At 37.6% G+C, this 17,265-nt stretch overlaps 1 protein-coding gene across 2 annotated transcripts in view; it reads left to right on the top strand.

Annotated features, from left to right (window-relative positions):
* The window catches only part of ABCC4 (ATP binding cassette subfamily C member 4 (PEL blood group)), a 153,878-nt gene that overhangs the window by 77,553 nt on the left and 59,060 nt on the right, over nucleotides 1–17,265 (top strand). For both annotated transcript variants that reach the window (XM_087758464.1, XM_087758465.1), the window contains exon 20: nucleotides 8,891–8,970. In XM_087758464.1, the coding sequence (XP_087614590.1) occupies nucleotides 8,891–8,970 (80 nt within the window). The remainder of the gene's footprint in view (nucleotides 1–8,890; nucleotides 8,971–17,265) is intronic.

Below are 17,265 nucleotides of genomic sequence, written 5' to 3' on the forward strand. Positions count from 1 at the left end.
GTGTTCAGTTTAATTCATTGTAAGCCCCCCCTCCAGCAAAACAACACTTGGGACATATTTTCAATCCAAATTGGATTTATAGCAGAAAGGAGAACTAGACTACACAAGTGCTCTTTCAGAAGTGGGTGTGTTTGTGGTTAAATAGTTTAGCAAAGAATTAAATTCATAATCTTGCTAGTAAAAAGCCAATGTAGGACTGTATTTCGTATATACTATTCCAGGTTTCTGTTATAGTGATGCTTTGTATTGTGGTAAGAAGTTGAAGTAGTTAACTTTACATCTGGAATAGAAAAAGAAGGTGGTGTAAATCAACAGAAAATTCTATAGGTAGTGTTCAACTTGGCATCTTTTTAAAGGCCAGTTGATAAGAAGTTGCAAGTGGTTACCATTTTTTAATTCTTTTTTTTTTTTTTTTTTTTTCTTCTTCTCTTTCCCCTTCAGGAGGGGGAAGGAGGCCAGGGTCAACTCTTCCCATACCCCCTCCTCTGTATAAATCTTTTTTTTTTTTTTTTTTTTTTTTTTTTTTTTTTTTTTGGTTCAGTCGGACTGTGTGCCTTAAAAATATCTTCTTCCTTACATTGTAGTATACAGCAGAAATTTTGTGCTTTATGTTGGCAGTACGTTAGAGTTGGTGGCTTGGTTTTAGTTTTTTATTTATTTCAGTATGTTTAAATGTAGATTTTACTCATTGAACTCCGGATAACTTAATATAGCTCCAGTGAATAAAAATGAGTTTAAAAAGAAGCAGAAAGGATATCCAGAGCTTAACTTCTGGAATTGTTAGAACTTTGTTCTGGCAATCTTCATCACAGAATTACATATGAAAGGTTTAATATAACTCCAGGGATTGCGAGGGGCGGGGGGAGAGGGTGCGGGCAGGTGTCTGCTTTCATTGTTGTTCTAATTATGAAGCAGAGATGTAGCTTTGTATTCAGGTTATGGGATAAAACTTTGTTATATAGCCAGAAGTGTGTTCTTTTGAATGACTCCGATACTTTCTTTCACACAAAATTACAAAAGAAAAAAAATCTGTGAATGTTAATTATTGGGGTAGGAGGTATCATTGGTAAGTATCAGTAATTTGAAAGTTGCTACTTAATGTATTATCCCAGATCTATCATGCTTTTGTAAAAGAGATCATTTTGTTATCGAGTATAATACAGCACCAAAGTTAAATTCCGTTTTGCAAATTCTGTTACAGCTGAAATTGTAGGCTACTTGGTTAATTGGTAGTGATATATAATATGAAAGGCAGTTACAATGCAGAAGGTATTTCAAGATTTCTCATGAAAACAATTTGAGAAAGAAGGAAAGCGATTTCCCCCCCCGCCCCCCCCATCAAGATGTTTTTCTTTGTGGGCTTCCGTTTTTAATGAAGACTTGATATATCCTTCCTGCCTTGTATCATAAGTGAGGAGATAGACTTTGGCTGGTGGTAACTGATGTTAATACACATGCTCTTCTGAGCACACCCAGGAAAAAAGACAAATCAACTGTACCACATAATTTAGCAAAGGGATAAGTCAACTTGCATGGAGCATTGACCTATTTTGATTTTCTACAAGCAGGGTAGTGCTAATCAGTAGGTCATTAAAATACTGTGTGTTTCTAGTGGACTGGAAAACTCAAGAACCAACTGTACAGTTAGGATCAATGTATTCATACTAGGTAATGTAGACATCTCCATCAGCGGTAAAAATAGAAATTCATTTCCAAAGAAGCCTGTTTTCCATTCTTATCTTTGTCATAGTTATCCTTCTTTCTTTAAATCCTACACTTAAAAATAAGATCAAACACAGCATTCACATTTTCTTCTCGTTTCCTAACTGTGTTCCTGTTTGACAGCCTTCGTGTAAAAAGTCCTTTTCAAGTAGTAAATTAATTTGGATAGAAGGCATCCCACCTGAATTCATTACATGCTGGCAGTTTAGATAAATGGATATTATGATCTCAGCATATTTTGGCCCAGCACCACTGTGCCCATTTGCAAATGTCTAAGAAAGTGATAATATTCCTGTCAGTTTCAGGCTGCTAAAGAAAAAAAATGGGGTAGAATTTCTTATTTATATTTATAGGATGCCTGTGGGGAAGACAGTAATGCTGTATATGGCAGTTTGTGTGGACATGTGGTGCTAAACATATATTAAAAAAAGATAACAGACCTATTGACGTTTCTTTGTAGAAATATGGAAGAAAAGCCAGAGTAGATCAGTAATTGACAGCTATGCAGGAGATGCCTTTCCAGATTTCTTTCTGAAGAAATATTTCATAAACTAACAATTCCTTTCAAAGTCGGTAATCCATCTTTAATTATTTTGTTCATTTCATAGTTGTATTTTACAAGGTTGATGTAATGTCTGCTTCCTGCCAACATTTGATATGGACAATCCACTTTGTCGCTGCTTTGATGGAATGGAAGGCTGCTTGTAGTTGCAGTACTTTTTCTTTTTTCTTTTTTTTTTTTCTTTTTCACCATATGTGTGCAAACTGAGCACGGGTGAAGACTTATCAGTCACTGAATGCCATAGCTTAACAGCAAGATACATGGGGAGCTGTCGATTTATACCGCTAACAGAATAGGAAACACGTTCAATGTAGTTAAATTGACGGTGTGAAACACGTTCAATGTAGTTAAATTGATGGGCGTTTAGACATACCTAGTTCTGTGCAGCTAGTTCTTTTATTCCTGCCTTTGACTACGCTTTTATTACCACATACCCACTTCCGAGCATTATTTTACTACCATGCATACGTTTAAAATGACTTTGGTTTTCTAAGCTGTGATTTGGACTGTTGAAGCACGTGATTTCTCTCGTTAGGGCAGGTTAACACCTCTCTGTATACAAAACCTGAGGGGTGGTGTGTTGCAGCGCGCCTCCCCGGGACGGAGAGGGGAGTCAGGGGAGCGTGGCGGTGCGGGGGGGCTTCTCCTCATCCCTGAGGAAAGCAGGTGGCGGTGACGCGCGTGCTTTCGACTGTCCGATGTCGGTCCCCCGAAGTTCAAGTTGTCTCATCTCTGTGGCACGACCGCCTTCAAGCACGTGTGCAATCCCAGGTGGGGTTGCTTACGTTTAGTTAATGCGTGTATGACTGAGGACCTTCTTGAGTCCGTTCCTAGCGGTACAAGTTGTCTTCAGACAGGTTTCTGCGAGTTTGCAGTGAGGAGTGGGAGATAATACTCTTGATTTGTTACTGTTTTCTTCATGGAGGCTGGACGGTGGGGGAGTGTTCCTGGCTTCACTGTTGCAGAGTAGATAAAGAGATTTTGAATATTTTTTTTTTCCCCCCGGTAAATGCAGCGTACTTGTACGTGAAAACTGATATTTAGGCCAATTGCCGTGAAGGAGTTTAGGTTAGTATGCAAAGCGGTATTTATTAATAACATTTGTGTGCTGAACTAAAGTGTGATGCAATTAAAATTCCCTGGATTGAGGATTAGCCTGATCTCTGAGGGGGGAAGAAATTCCGAGAGCGTGCACCCATGCACGCACCAAGTGGCAAAAGCTTTCTATCCCTAGAACAACCTTCTCTTGAAACCTTTTTCTTTTCCGAACAGGCAAATCAGTGGACTAGAGAAGTAGCAACAAAGTATTTCTGCAATGTGTGATGAAGCAAGTGGGTAAAAAGGCTTTGTAAACTCTATGCAAGGTATATAAATTCAATCTGCCCACTCTGTTCTGTTATACAGAAGTATTTCAGTGAATGCACTGGCCAACAAAGTGTACTAGAAATGCCAGATACATTTAGAAATAATGTACTGCTGCTCTTAGGGTCCTTGATATTTGGAATTTAGGTTTCACAACATTGAATGCTGTTGGTGGCATTTGGCTGTTCCAGTGGAGGATCCTAGGTTCTTGTTTAAAAAAAAAATCCTTTTCTTTTCTGGTGTTTACACCCTAAGTGTTGATTCAGTTTGGATTATATTTCTTTCATCATGAAGTATGAATAAATATTTTAAACAGGTGTGGCATACTGTCAAGTGTTTTCATTATTTGGATGATAGGTTTGAACATCTATTCCAAAGTATCAGTAGGCACCTGCAGAAGCAAAGTGGGTATGTAGCACCTGAACACATTCTGATTCATGCAATTAAAGCAGTTTACAGAGTGAGGAAGAAAAGAATATCACATACTGAGGTCTGATGTCTTTTTCATGGAGAACAAAAGAGGTTTGATTCTTTCACTTCAAGTTTAGCCTAACTATTGTGTAGTGGAGTAGGTTTAATGAATCATTGTTTAACTTTGATACTGCCAAGTATTTGACCATTAAATAGTCTGAAATATGTACATAGCACTTTGGTGACAGACCCTTATTTAACTGTGATTAATTGGCATTGAATAGTTATTTAATTACTTCGGAAGAAATCTAACAACAGTGTGTGTTCTGATTGAGTAATTTGATGTAAAAACAAACATAGGACTGTTGAAGAGAGCACGTTCCCTTTTGCAGCTTGCTACTGACGCTGCACACCATGTGGAAGCCTGAGAGTGATTAAAACAGCAGATACTATTCACAAATTTGGATGCTGTTGTAACATTGGCATACTTAGTTCTTGATTTCTTAAAAGACTTTTTTGTTAGTGGTTTCACAAAATTTCCTTTGCCTTACAAGTTTTAGATTTAGTATTTTCTTTCTGCTTTTGAACCCCAGACTGAAACTCACAGGGATAAGTAAAGGGTGCAATTATTACGTGAGATTGAAAATTTTTGTAAATTGAAAATACTGGGCTAGATCTAAGAATTGTTGTCTCATGGCATGTATCTGTATCACAGAATTGCTCACTTAAGGAATTAGGGGTTTTTGGAAGTACAACATACTGTGGGAAGGTGGTGTTGATAGTCTATGTTTGGGAGAGTAGGATATTAGAAGTTTTGGAGAGAAAAATAATTTTTTTTTTTTTTTTTTTTTTTGGTGAGTTGTGCAGGTCCTGCCCTTGAATAGTAGGTGCAACAGTTTCTTTAATCTGAAAAATGATCCCCAAAAGTTAGGTTTGCAAATGCTGGTAGAAACCATAGACATAACTGTAAGCATTGAGTCCTGACTCAAAATGGCTGCTTTAACTTTCATATCTAGAACGTTTTCTCTTGCGGGCTTAATAATGCATAAGCAAGCCACTGATTTACTGTGCTTCCAGTAAGTAGAAACAGTTGTTTCTTCATACCTTGCGAAATAGACCTCATTTACTTGTAGACATCCTTACAAATGTAGCAATCGCTCTGGATGCAATATCATGATGGCTATGGGGCATTTTGGAGATAATTCCAAAGCATAGCACTTCTGCTTGGAGGCGCATTGCTCTCTCTGCTATATGGTGAGGGAACTTGCTTGCTCTAGTGGGTTACCGTAGCTTGCTTCTGCATAGGACGTGCTGAATAAAATGCCAGTTCAGTTATATTCGTATGGATTTGAGATATATCTCCAGGCCTGTGTCTTCTCTTATACAGTCACTGGGGTAATATAATTGAAAACCAGCAACAACAAAAATAGGGCTAAGGCTTGTGGCTTTGTCACTTGCTTTTAGCAGTAAAGTATTAATGCTCACTGAATTATAAGAGGGATATGTGGACCTCTTAGCAAGAAGCGAGGTATTTTCCTAGGCTTTAATGACTTCAGGTGTCGTTTTCCAGAATTACTATGTGCCAACACTAAATAGGCCATAAATGACTTTTTTTTGATAACTTGAAAATTCAAAAAATGAAGTTCCGCTACCAGAGATTCACTGACTGTTTATTTGGGAAGCAGCTGATTCACATCCCCACTGTTTAAATTGCTTTAATTGTATCAGGTGGACTGTAAAAGGTTCCAGTTTTCAAGGATTGTCTTTTTGATATACCATTTCTTTTGCTCACTCATATTTTAGTCCATGTCATTTTACAGAATTGCTGTATTTACATTTTAAAGAGGATTAGGCAGATTAAAAGATGTTTTCATGTTTTATTGATAACGTCAGATTAATTTCCACTTTCCTAGTGGCAGCTCGCAGCTCTGTCAAAACACGGTCTGTAGAAACACTGTTATACTTAACAATTTCATAAGGCAGTAGCCAAAAATACAGTTTTGGCAATTAATTAGTAGCTTGATTACCAACGGGAACTGGAGTAGTTGGTGGTTAGTGGATATATGGAACAGATAGTAAAACCAGAGGACTACCGAGGCTGGCTCAAGTGAGCTAAATTTTCCTTCATGACCGTGGTCCTCAAAGAACTTCACTGGAAAAGATGTTGCTGTGGAGAACATTGCCAGAGTCACTCTTGGTGTGCAGGATGAAGGCAAGTATTCTGCAGTTCTCATTTATATCTATGCCAGCTTATTACCCCTGAAAGCGCTGGAACAGATCTGTATTGTACTTGCAGCCTAAAGCTCTCCTTGTTGCAACACTGAAACTTTCTCAGAAAATGGCTGGAGATTGTCACAGCTTCCAAACAATTGCCAAAAAAACCCCAAAAGCCAGACTCAAAATCTGCAAAATTTCTCCTTGAGCAACTTTAATGGGTCATTCTTCAATAGAAATGAGAACTGAACTCCAAGATGCTGTTGGAACTGAAACTAAAATCGCTTTCGACAGCAAGCATTTTGTAATGGCTTCTCTCCCCTAGCCCTTAAGGCTTCGTCCTTACCATACAAAACGAGAGTAAGCAGAGCGCTCTTCCAGGAACGAGTTTGGATGTGCTCTTCCACTTGTGGGATGAGGGAGACTGTGAAGGCATCGCTTGATTCCTGGAGGGTGCCGGCGTTGACCTGACCTGCGCTACGGCCAGGGAAAGCAGCCAGCCTGAGTGACCTTGCTGCCTCCCGCCAGTGTCGCATGGGATGGCCTTTGCGCAATAGCTTCTTATATCAATCTGAAACTTATAAATAAATAAATAAAACTTACTTTCAGTTAAAAGGCAAAAGGGGATTCTAAGTCTGAATGAAGGTAGGGTTTGCTCGCTATGAGAATAATCCTTTGCCCCTGCGTACAGCTGGTCATCAGTGGGTCTCACAGCATTTCATGGAGGGGCTCGGCAGTGTCCCCTCTCCTTGCTCTGCTCTTCACTCTGTAAAATCAAGTGAAGTCACTCAGGAGGCAAATGATACAGCTGGGAACAGATTGGTAATACCCTGAGCCCAGTCCATTATGCCATCTTGTTTCCCTCATCTGCCCCTCCTGGACAGGCCACTAAGGAAAGCCCTGTCTGAAGGAAGCATTTAATTTCTTTGAATTATTTTCTTTTTGCCAGTGAATTCTTGGTTCATTTGAAAGTAACCTGGAATGTGATATTTAGGGATATTAAGAAGTCTTAGCTACAGCATGCATGCAATATGTGCTAGATCACTCTTCCACAGCCAGTCTCCGTGTAAGGAAATCACAGGAAGAGGAAACTTTAAAAAAAGTTGCCTTGCAGTTCCTTCTGATGTATCTATCCCAGCATGAAATAAGTGAAAGGGAACATCCCCAGCTGCCATTCCCAGTAGAAACAGATGAAAGAGATTTTACTGAGTCTTGTGCTGCTATATACCCTTCCTCTCTGTGTGCAAAGCCTAAAAATAGGATGAATTCTACTGTTGTCTGCCTTAAGTTGCCTTAAGAAATAATAAAAAAAAAAGAATATTCTATTTCTAGGAATAGAAAAAAGGCAGTTGCCTTTGGTGGTAAGGTACTGCAGAACAAGCTGTTCACCACCAGTATCTCTCTTTGGAGTTGTATCCCAGGCCTGAGGAGAGGATGTTTTGCATATTGCTTGGTGTGGAACAGAAATTCCCTTAAAAAAAGAAATCGATGTTATGCAACTAAATTCGTAATTCCGAGACAGCTGTGAACAGAAAACTAGAATGATGGTTGCTACAGGAGTTACTTCAGTATTTCTTATCTCTGAATTATGTCTCCAATGCACTCCATGGAAACTTTAAACTTAAACTACTTTCAGTTTAATGAGCTCCTTTGAAAAGAAAAAAAAGAAAAAGTCTTTTGTTGCCAATGCAGTGAATGTGTTTGTACCAGTTAGAAATAATAATTGAATCAAGATATATGTAGATAAAAAAGCAATGTGAATGCATGTACGGGCATTACACACCTTAGAAAAGGCCAGATTCCCATCCTTAGCTTAGTTTCTTTCCTGGTGAGTAGAGATATCGATTAATAGAGAAAGATACTGATCCACTTATGGGTGGCAGTGTTGTGACTTTAATTATTAAAGAACTGTTGCTGTAACTGATTTTTTCACTCAAGTAGAACTTGGGAAAATAGAGAACTGTAAATGCTTCACTGACAGCAGATTAAAAATTGTTTTATTAGCTTTAATAAAGATCAGTATTGTCAAGGTTTTGAATAAGTGTAAATGTAAGGCTGCTTAAATGCAAATCTATCTCAAATTTTCTTTCCGAAACACCTGCAATTTGAATCCACGTATGATGGTGGAGGGGTGGGAACCGAAATAGTAAAAAGGATCAGTTAGATCAACTATGATTTATCTGGGACATGCATGCACTAGTGAGTTTCAGTCAAGGGTAGGAGCAGATTCTGGCTGATGTTACTTGATGAAACTTGTTGCCTGAACTGTAAACCTTTACCTGCACACGTTGAGCATATAAAGCCATGTGTGTTTCACCTGTTAAATTCTATTGAACTACTATCTTCAAAGCCCATTTTAATTTCTTCCTAGCAGTTTAAGTAACGGTTTTATATCTGGGTGAAAGGCATTTGTAAAAAAGTATTCTTCTTCAAAATATATTGCAGTGGTTGTCAAAGATTCCCTTCATGGTGGTTTCAAAAAGTATCTTTTTATCTTTAGATTCCAGCTGTTTCCTTTTTACTGTTACTAAAATGGTAAAATATGGTGTGTTTAAGATATTTTGGTCTTTTAAGGAATTATATTTACTTTCTTTTTCTTTTCCAACCCTGTTCCTATAGGAAGAATCTTAAATCGTTTTTCCAAAGATATTGGCCACCTGGATGACTTGCTTCCATTGACGTTTTTGGACTTCGTGCAGGTAATGCAGTTGCTGCTGTCAAAAGACTTCTATGCTGCATACTGAATTTAGATTCCTGTATGCTTTGGTGAAGATCAGCTATTTGTCACAGATGTAGCTGAGTTGAATGGAAGTGCTTGTTTGTGAAAGAAAGGTGCGGTTGAAATTTAATGTGTCAGTAAAAAGCTAACATGAGTAATAACTGGCAGGTAGGAGTGGCTATACACAGCTTGCTATTATGTCAAGATTTCAGTTCATAGTAGCTACATGCTTGGTAAATTGCTCCTGATTTGCCTCCAAGCAATCTGGCAAGCTTATTGCTGTTATAAGAAATATGTCCATAGTAAAGAAACAATCAACTCACATGAAAAGATAGCACAGATTAACCTAATTACGTGTCTACTTCCACAAAGAATCAAATGCTTACCACACCATTTTGGATTAAAATAGGTGTGGCTATTTACAAAGAAAAGATTAGTAGTAATAGGGTGAATATAATAGCCTTAATAGGAACAAGTGAAATAAGTTGCTGCAGACAAGAAAGATGGACAAAGCACTGAGATTTTGATGATGATGAAAGGATAAAGGATTATATATGACATCAAGGTAATTTTTCTGTTGCAGTTGCTAGTAATCCTCCTTGTAAAAAATTGCAGAAGGATAAAGCTGCAAGAAAACTGATCATGCTGTATCAAAATAACATGAATCACAGAATGCACAGAATTGTGGAGGCTAGAGAAAGAAATGACTTAGTGGATCATCTGGATCCACTTAGTGGATCAGACTTGTCATGCTCAAGTCAGAAATGTTTCTTAAGGTGCTATTGCTAACTTTAAGCCATCTCTAAGAGGTGAAGCATTCAGGATCTAAACCTTGTTTTCACTTTAAAAATAAACCAAAGACATTTCAGGTTGAGCAGTTTAATCACGTTGTTAATGCTGAACTCTTGAAAATAGAAAAAAAAATTAGTCCAAGGAGGTAGTAAAAACACTTCTTAAGACAGTCCTTTTCCTAGTTTAGTGAAGTTGTTAAAGTTGAGGTGTGTGTTTGTTTTTCAAAGTGTCACAGTGCCACATGTCATTTTGGGGAAGAAAGGAAGGTAATGTGTTTTACCTATCAATTAAAGCAATTGGGGTTTTTTGTGAGTTAGGGAGTTGCTTATCCTGGATATGAAGTTTTTGAATTCATGGGCTTTTAAGGCCCTGAAAAATTCTTTCCTGAAAGTGCAATATAAGCATATTTCTAGAATATACCACTCATTTTCTACTGTTTATACAGATTGCACATTTTCTTCAGTCTCATTAACTGTCTTGTTAGACATAATATCTTACTTTATTTCAGCTCTCTTGGGACAATACATATGTGCCTTTCTTTTTGGCTGGAAGCTCAGGCTGTCCTGCAATCCTTATCCTCTTCTCTTAGCATAGGATTTACATCCACAAAGTCAAAACCATCTCTTCTGCATGGTGCTCCTTGGCCATTAGACCAAGCAATGCAGAGGGGTTTGTATTTTCAAAGGTTTGTCCCCTTTACAGCAGACTGCACTGTGTATATTCATACTGCATACTACCCATGGCCAGACCAACCTTTGGATCCGGTGGTCTTGAGATAAAATGATTAACCCTTTTCCTTAGTTCTGGGCATTTACAATAATGTGAGAGTTGTGTTGCAGCCCACTTGCATGGTGGTTTTTATAGCAAGAAACTGCGTGGGTGTTTTGCATGCCCTGGCATGTGGTTTAAAGGCATGTGGGGTTGTCTGAGGATGCAAAATTTTCTGGGAAAATGTTAGAGAAGTCTGCGTAAGCAGAGGGAGCCAAAATTGGTGTGGTCTTCTCCGTACTTCCTTTTGGGAGCAGACCCTGAAGCAAACTGTCTTGAGAATTACATACTCTTTTTTTTTCTGAGGGAACCAACTGGTTTGCTCCAAAAGCAAGCTGAGGAAGGAGGTAACCTGTATGCTCAGCACATACAGAGGACAGAATCATCTACTAGCGAACTGGAGAACCTAGCTATTTGACCAGTGTATAGATGCTTGAGGCAGTATATGCTTACCAAAACTTAACTGGTCTGGGATGAAAGAATGAAGGCTGTTGCTCTACATGTGACTGTTTTATCCTTTCAAGCGCCTACTGTAAACCGCATATTGCAAACATTTCCGCTCATGCTGATTACTTTGTGCATTTCTTTTAAACTGGCTATTGAATAATTTGTCAAATTCTGAAGTTTTTATTTTAAGTGAAAAGTTTTCCTTTTCAAAAAAATAAAGTAGATGTTACATGTCCAGTACGCTATTAAAACAATACTATGTTTCAAAGCTTGCCTGTTCTGTTTGGCATAGGAAAAAGAAAATTTAGGAACTTACTGCTGATTAATAATGCGTTGCTATCCATAAGACAAAAGCACTTCCTTCTTGGCAGGTTTTCTAAAACTTACTATTCTTGATCGGCAGGCTTGTTGGCCTTTTGAAATTCAGTAGCAAAAAGATGATATTTATTTCTGAAGAAGCACAGATTTTTACAAAGGATAAGTGTTATCAATTATGATAGAGATCTTTTGTCGCTTGTTTTGTTTGCAGGTGTCTTTTATAAGACTTACTATAATCCCTTCAGGAAGAAATATTTTCTTCTTTCTAAAAACAGTATTAGCTAAATATAAAAGCTCTGATCCCAGCCATTGTTGTTGATTCTTTGAGAGACATTTCCCAACATTCATTGTTTAAATGGTTGTCAGGAGGAATCAAGCGAAACTTAATAAACAATGCAGTAACTGGTTCATCTTACTTTGTGTGTAGAAGCTTTTCTTGAGAGGATTTGCATTGAAGAAGTGGTCCTTTTTCTGAGTTACTGTTAGGATCACTGTGAAGCATTCCACCCTTTTACTATATTGACAAGTGAGTGTATAATTTCTGCACAAATAAACACAATGTGATTGGACACCCAACAACTACAATATGAGCCCATTTAAATACCTATTAATAAATAAATAAATAAAATCTACTAGTTTTGAGAATTTTGTAATTGCCCTGAGTACAGATTTGAAGGCAATGCTAAAAATTGATAATGTTCTTTTTAGAGTCCCTAATAAGATTTATACACTACACTACAGTCATAATGAGCATGATTAGTGTAGACAGCTATACTGGATGAAAATTAATGCCTTGAACTACAAGAGTTGAATTTTTTACATCTTCCATTGAGTCAATGAAGAAGAAACAGTCAGTTCTCTTCAAGACAGTGGATAGTTACTGTACACTTACCTGTTAAAGCAAAAATAAAAGGTATGTGACAAGCACAAAAATGCATTACAGACCTAGTGTATTCTGCTGAAAACCTGGCTAGATTTTGCAAAACCGTTGCTTTGCAATAGCTCCCAAAGTAGCAACTCTCACTATGCTTAAAGTTTCCTGCCATCCTTTCTTTCTTTGGTTTTAAGTGCACCTGTCTTTGGAGAGATGGGGGACAGGAGGGGCAGTCCTCACTAGAAGGAGGCAGTCATTTTTTCTTCTTAACTTACAAAACTTAACAGCATATGAGACGTGTCGTTAGTGCAGTTGACTATCTTTTTGTAGAAATTACTGCTGTGTCCACAAGATTTATAAATAAAAAATAAGTCTCTTTTGTGAGAACACATTTATGGCTATGTTTCGCTACGTGGCTATTGAACAGAACTATGTGGGTAGATGTGAAGTATAGAAACTGGAAGGAAACCAAAGGTTAATTTAGGTGCTTCAACTGGGCTATCTTTAATTGTACGTTTACAGTCCAGTTCAAAGCTCATTAAAGTAAAAGATAAACTTTACAGTCCACAGTCTAAGCCTGGGCCTTATCTTCTGTGATGGATTCTAGCTGGCCATGAGGTTCCACACCAGCTCACGTGAAAAACACAATAAAAAGTAATTCTGTGTTCACTATGACACTTGTTATTTCTACTAAATACGGCACTAAATATGTTTGTAAAGTCAGGTAGTAATTAATGTTTGTAGGTTGATTCAGATAGTCAAAAGCTGAATTAACTTGTTTAGTGAAGATGGTGTATTTTTTTTTTTTCTGAGCATGTTTTTAATCACTTGCATTAGTACCGTTAGCCTCCTTAGCCTCAGTTCTGCATCTCCCTTTCTTTTTCCTACCTATTTTTTGGTGGGTGTTTTCCAACTAAGTTACAATCTCCTCAGGTAAGGGACTACTTGTGTGAAAGCCATTACCTTGCTTTAAAACTTTCTAGGGGGATTTAAACATCTACTTCATTTAGATATATATGCTTTATTTATGTATTTGTTAGCTTAATCAGAGGGCAGGTCTGACAGCAGCCTCAAAGAGCTACCCAAACGCAAATAATTGCAGAAATGCTTCCTTTAGTGATATGAACTTGATCATCCTATAAATAAGTCCAAAGGGACTTAAGGAAGTCAGGTGCCATTTAAGATGACTGGGATTTTGTTACTTAATTTTCTTAGGCTCCTCTGAAAATACCAGCTGATTTACTCAGTGTTGTAACCAAGTGTTTTTCCTCCTCCTGCCTTAAACTCTGTGGGAGTACAAGGTTCTGTTGATGTGGACTTCACTGGTAGGTGTGGGGCTTGTAGTTTAAAATGTCATGGTTAAAATACATAGCAATGTCTAGCTCAGTGCAGCACTAATAAAACACACTATACTAATTTGGGAAAAGGTCAGCCAAGGGATAGAATAAAAGAATTTAATGAGGAAGTATTAGGAATTAAGAATCCAATATATTTAATAGTATTTTATGCACATTAGCCCAGATATTCCTAAGTGGCCAGTATTTTGGATGCTATATTTTTGAGAGCTCATCAAAGGCTTCTTTTTTAGTACCTGAATCTCACTTTGGCTTGTGATATATCTGCAGAGGCTTAACATCTTTGAACTGTCATCTTAGGTGATCAGTACCCAAACTGATAAACTACTGGTTGAAAATTGTATCTAGAAACTGATTGAATACATAGGATGGTGAAATGTATTTCAGACTTTTTGTTTTGTTTTGTTTTGTTAATTATCATGATAAATTTTAAAGGGTGGGTTTTTTCCCCATAGTTTCTTGTCCTTTTAACTCTTCAGTGATCTCATTACCTGTTAACAGAATTGATTTTCTGCTTTAGTTTCTAGTGAATTTGAGTAACTTAATGTGATGGCCCCTTCATTTTGATTTCTTCCCCTATGTTGGACTGGGGGAAAAAATCGTGATCTGTTTTGTTTCTGGAGAACACTGTGAACATGTGAACTATCTGCAGCTGCCCTTGGAAAAGGGCAGTGATTTATTGAGGAAAACTGAATTGCAAAACCTTTTTCCTCCCCAAAATCAACAGCTTGACTGAGTTTAAATAACTGACTTTTCATATCCTTTCATCACACACAAAGACCTAATCCTGAGACTACTTGAGCCACCAATGTAGGCTGTGGCTGAGACCACCACTGAATGTGCCATTCCCTTCTCACCACACACAAAACACATTGACTGCAGCTTTATGAAGTGAAAATGCTGAAGAAAAGGAAAATGTGAAGGAGGTGTCCACAGTCATTTCTTTAAAAAAAAAGGGGGGGAAAAAAAAAAGCTGCTGCATCTGGATATTAAGAACAAAAAGTGCCTCAGACTGGAATAATAGCTTGGGTCACTTGCTTTCTTATGTGCACAAGAGTGGAACTGCCGTTCCTTGTTTCAGTACCACTGACCCCTGCATTTTATTGTGTGAAGATGTCAGGGAAAGTGTGTAGAAGGAATTCCAGGATCTTTTGGTTTAACAATGACGTTATTTTGTGATTTCTGTGAGAGGTGGGGTTCTGGGGGGTTTGTTGTGTTGCTTTTTCCAGTTTAGCCGGGTTTTGTATGTATGCATGTGTGAGTTTTAAGAGATATTTTTATTCGTTAAAGAATAGTTCTTTCTGCGTGTTTGTATGTGTGCGTTTAAAATATGATCATAAATATGTTGTGAGAAAATAACTAGTGGGTGGGATCTATGTTAAATGTCAGCATATTCTCTTTAGCCTGGTATGTAGAGCAGACCTGTATCTTGGAGACACCTTTTGGTTTCCCTTTGGCTGAATCCGGGTAGTTTTGCTTGATGGTTAGATCACAAGATTCTGCAGCTGTGCTGAGGTTTAAATGAAAAATAAGTAAATTAAAAAACCTAGTTGCCTGGTGGCACTTGACTACTGAAATCTCACTGACCTTTTTCTCCGTGGAACTGATGTTCTAAGTGTACATTCCCAAGATGCATACTACAGTGCATCTTGCTAGTGCATAATGAAAGACCAATTAAAACTTAAAGAAAAATAATAGGGGTATATATTTTTCCATTGGTTACTTTTGAGCTCTAATTTCAGAAAAGGTTAAAATGATCATTATGATGAAAAAAACCAAATTTTCAGTACAGTTATTTGATATTTGTATGTGCTTTCAGTTTTGCTGTTGTCTTTGAAATAAAAAGGGGTTATACACTGCATTAAAAACAAACAAACAAAAAACTGTCCGTCCTGCCTGCCCGGTCATCATCATCCCATATCCCCATCCCCCCCTGCAAAAAAAAAAAGAGGGGTGGGAGGTTGAGGAGTAAGAGGAGGCTTGGGTTGCACTTGTGTCTCCAAGACCAACATGCAGGAGCTGTGTGTTTAGCACAGACACTTGTCTAAATAATGCAGTTCTTTGTTGACCTTTCATTCCTCTGTCCTTGAATGCCTTGATTGTTAAATCCCAGTAGCCAATTAGTCTTCTTGATGGTGACCAGCCGTGGAGATAATCTATGCCAAAGCTATTGCTGGTCTTTACTCTCTACCTGTCATCACATTCCTTTGAAGGTAAGGATGGAGTGTCTTGCATCATACGGACTGCATATTTACTCAGATTGTTGGTATGTGTATAGGATAAAATGTGTAAAGTCTGGAGTCGCTGCTAATAGGTGGATTCCTGTTTACATGGACCTCGGTTTTCTAGGGAAAGCCAAAAGTCTGTTCTCACTATAGTGGTCATATGTAAGCCAGCCCAATCCTTTCCCTCATCCTGTTTATTTTTCCTATTTGCGTTAGTGTGTAGAATTTTTACAAGAATCTATAGGTGTGTCATTCTCCACGTATTAGTGTCCAGGCAACAGTTATCACTGCAGTAACAAAACTAATTGGTGTGGGAACATGACATAACTTTTTAAATATGTTAGGATTTCTATTTACTTACTATTAATAAAATTTGAAAATGTAACCCATTATCTAACACGGGAAAGAAGATAAAATAATACTGAAAAATATGATTTCATTACCTTTTTGTCGTCTTGCTTCCTGGGGTTTCCTTTACTGCTTTTCTGTTTTTCTTGTTTTTCTTACCTCTTTTTTCTTTTAGTTTTCATACTTGTCTGTTTATATAGTAAATATGTAGGTATCACTTTCGTTACTGTGCTGTGCCTTCCATTTTCTCAAGGAAATGTGGAATACTGCTCTTTTGAATATAGTACTCAGGAAAATAAAGCTAGCTTTCACTTATTGGAATTCTATGTTCTGTATTTCTTTGTCTAGAGCATGCGAGCGTCATGAGATGCAGTCTTCCTCTTCATTTCTCTAACATTTTGAACAGATCGTGGCTTAGTAGTAGGAAGACAAAAAAGTAGCTGTTCTTGCAGTATTTTGGTATGTCCAGCTGAAACCTGTAAATACAAAATTTTCATCAGGTTTAAATCTGCTCTTCTCCAAATTGGCTTCTTTGTTTTCTTTATCAGATTACTCTCAATACATTTTCAGCTACTAGAAAGCGGGATAGTTGTATGGAAGTCCAGTGATGTGCCTCAGTTCTGTGTTGTCTGGGAATTTCCCCTCGTTTGGTTAAGGTGGAATTTGTAAAAGTTTGAGAGAGAGATTCCATTCGTCTGGGGCCCTTTATATCTGTTGGAAGGTATTTTCTTGTTTGCTTGTCTTGCTGTGAAAGAGGGCAAAGAAATACTTGGATGTAAGCGAACTTAGGTTCTGCAGTTTTCTCCTTTTCTTTTTGGTCCATCTTTCTATATGTACTACTTCTGCTTTTGGTGCTAGAGTGGGAATTTTTGTTGTTATTTATAGGTATTTACCCGACTTTTTAAGCATTATTGCAACCTTTCACATCTGTAGCTTAAACCGATGATTATTTTTAAGACTTCTGAAGATCATTAACATTTCTAACACTTCACAGTAGCTAGATATAATTCTGCTGTCAGTCATAGAGTGTAACAATCCTGTTCCAAATGGTGATAAGTACAAATCTTCTAGATTGCCTTAAACTACTGATACACTATAGATAGGACAATGTGTGCCTACAAACAAATTAGGATTTCACTGTTCGGCAA

The sequence above is a fragment of the Nipponia nippon genome, unplaced genomic scaffold (genome assembly GCF_047370975.1).
Source record: "Nipponia nippon isolate SJK-2023a ecotype South Korea unplaced genomic scaffold, ASM4737097v1 scaffold_2, whole genome shotgun sequence".
Taxonomy (NCBI): Eukaryota; Metazoa; Chordata; class Aves; order Pelecaniformes; family Threskiornithidae; genus Nipponia; species Nipponia nippon.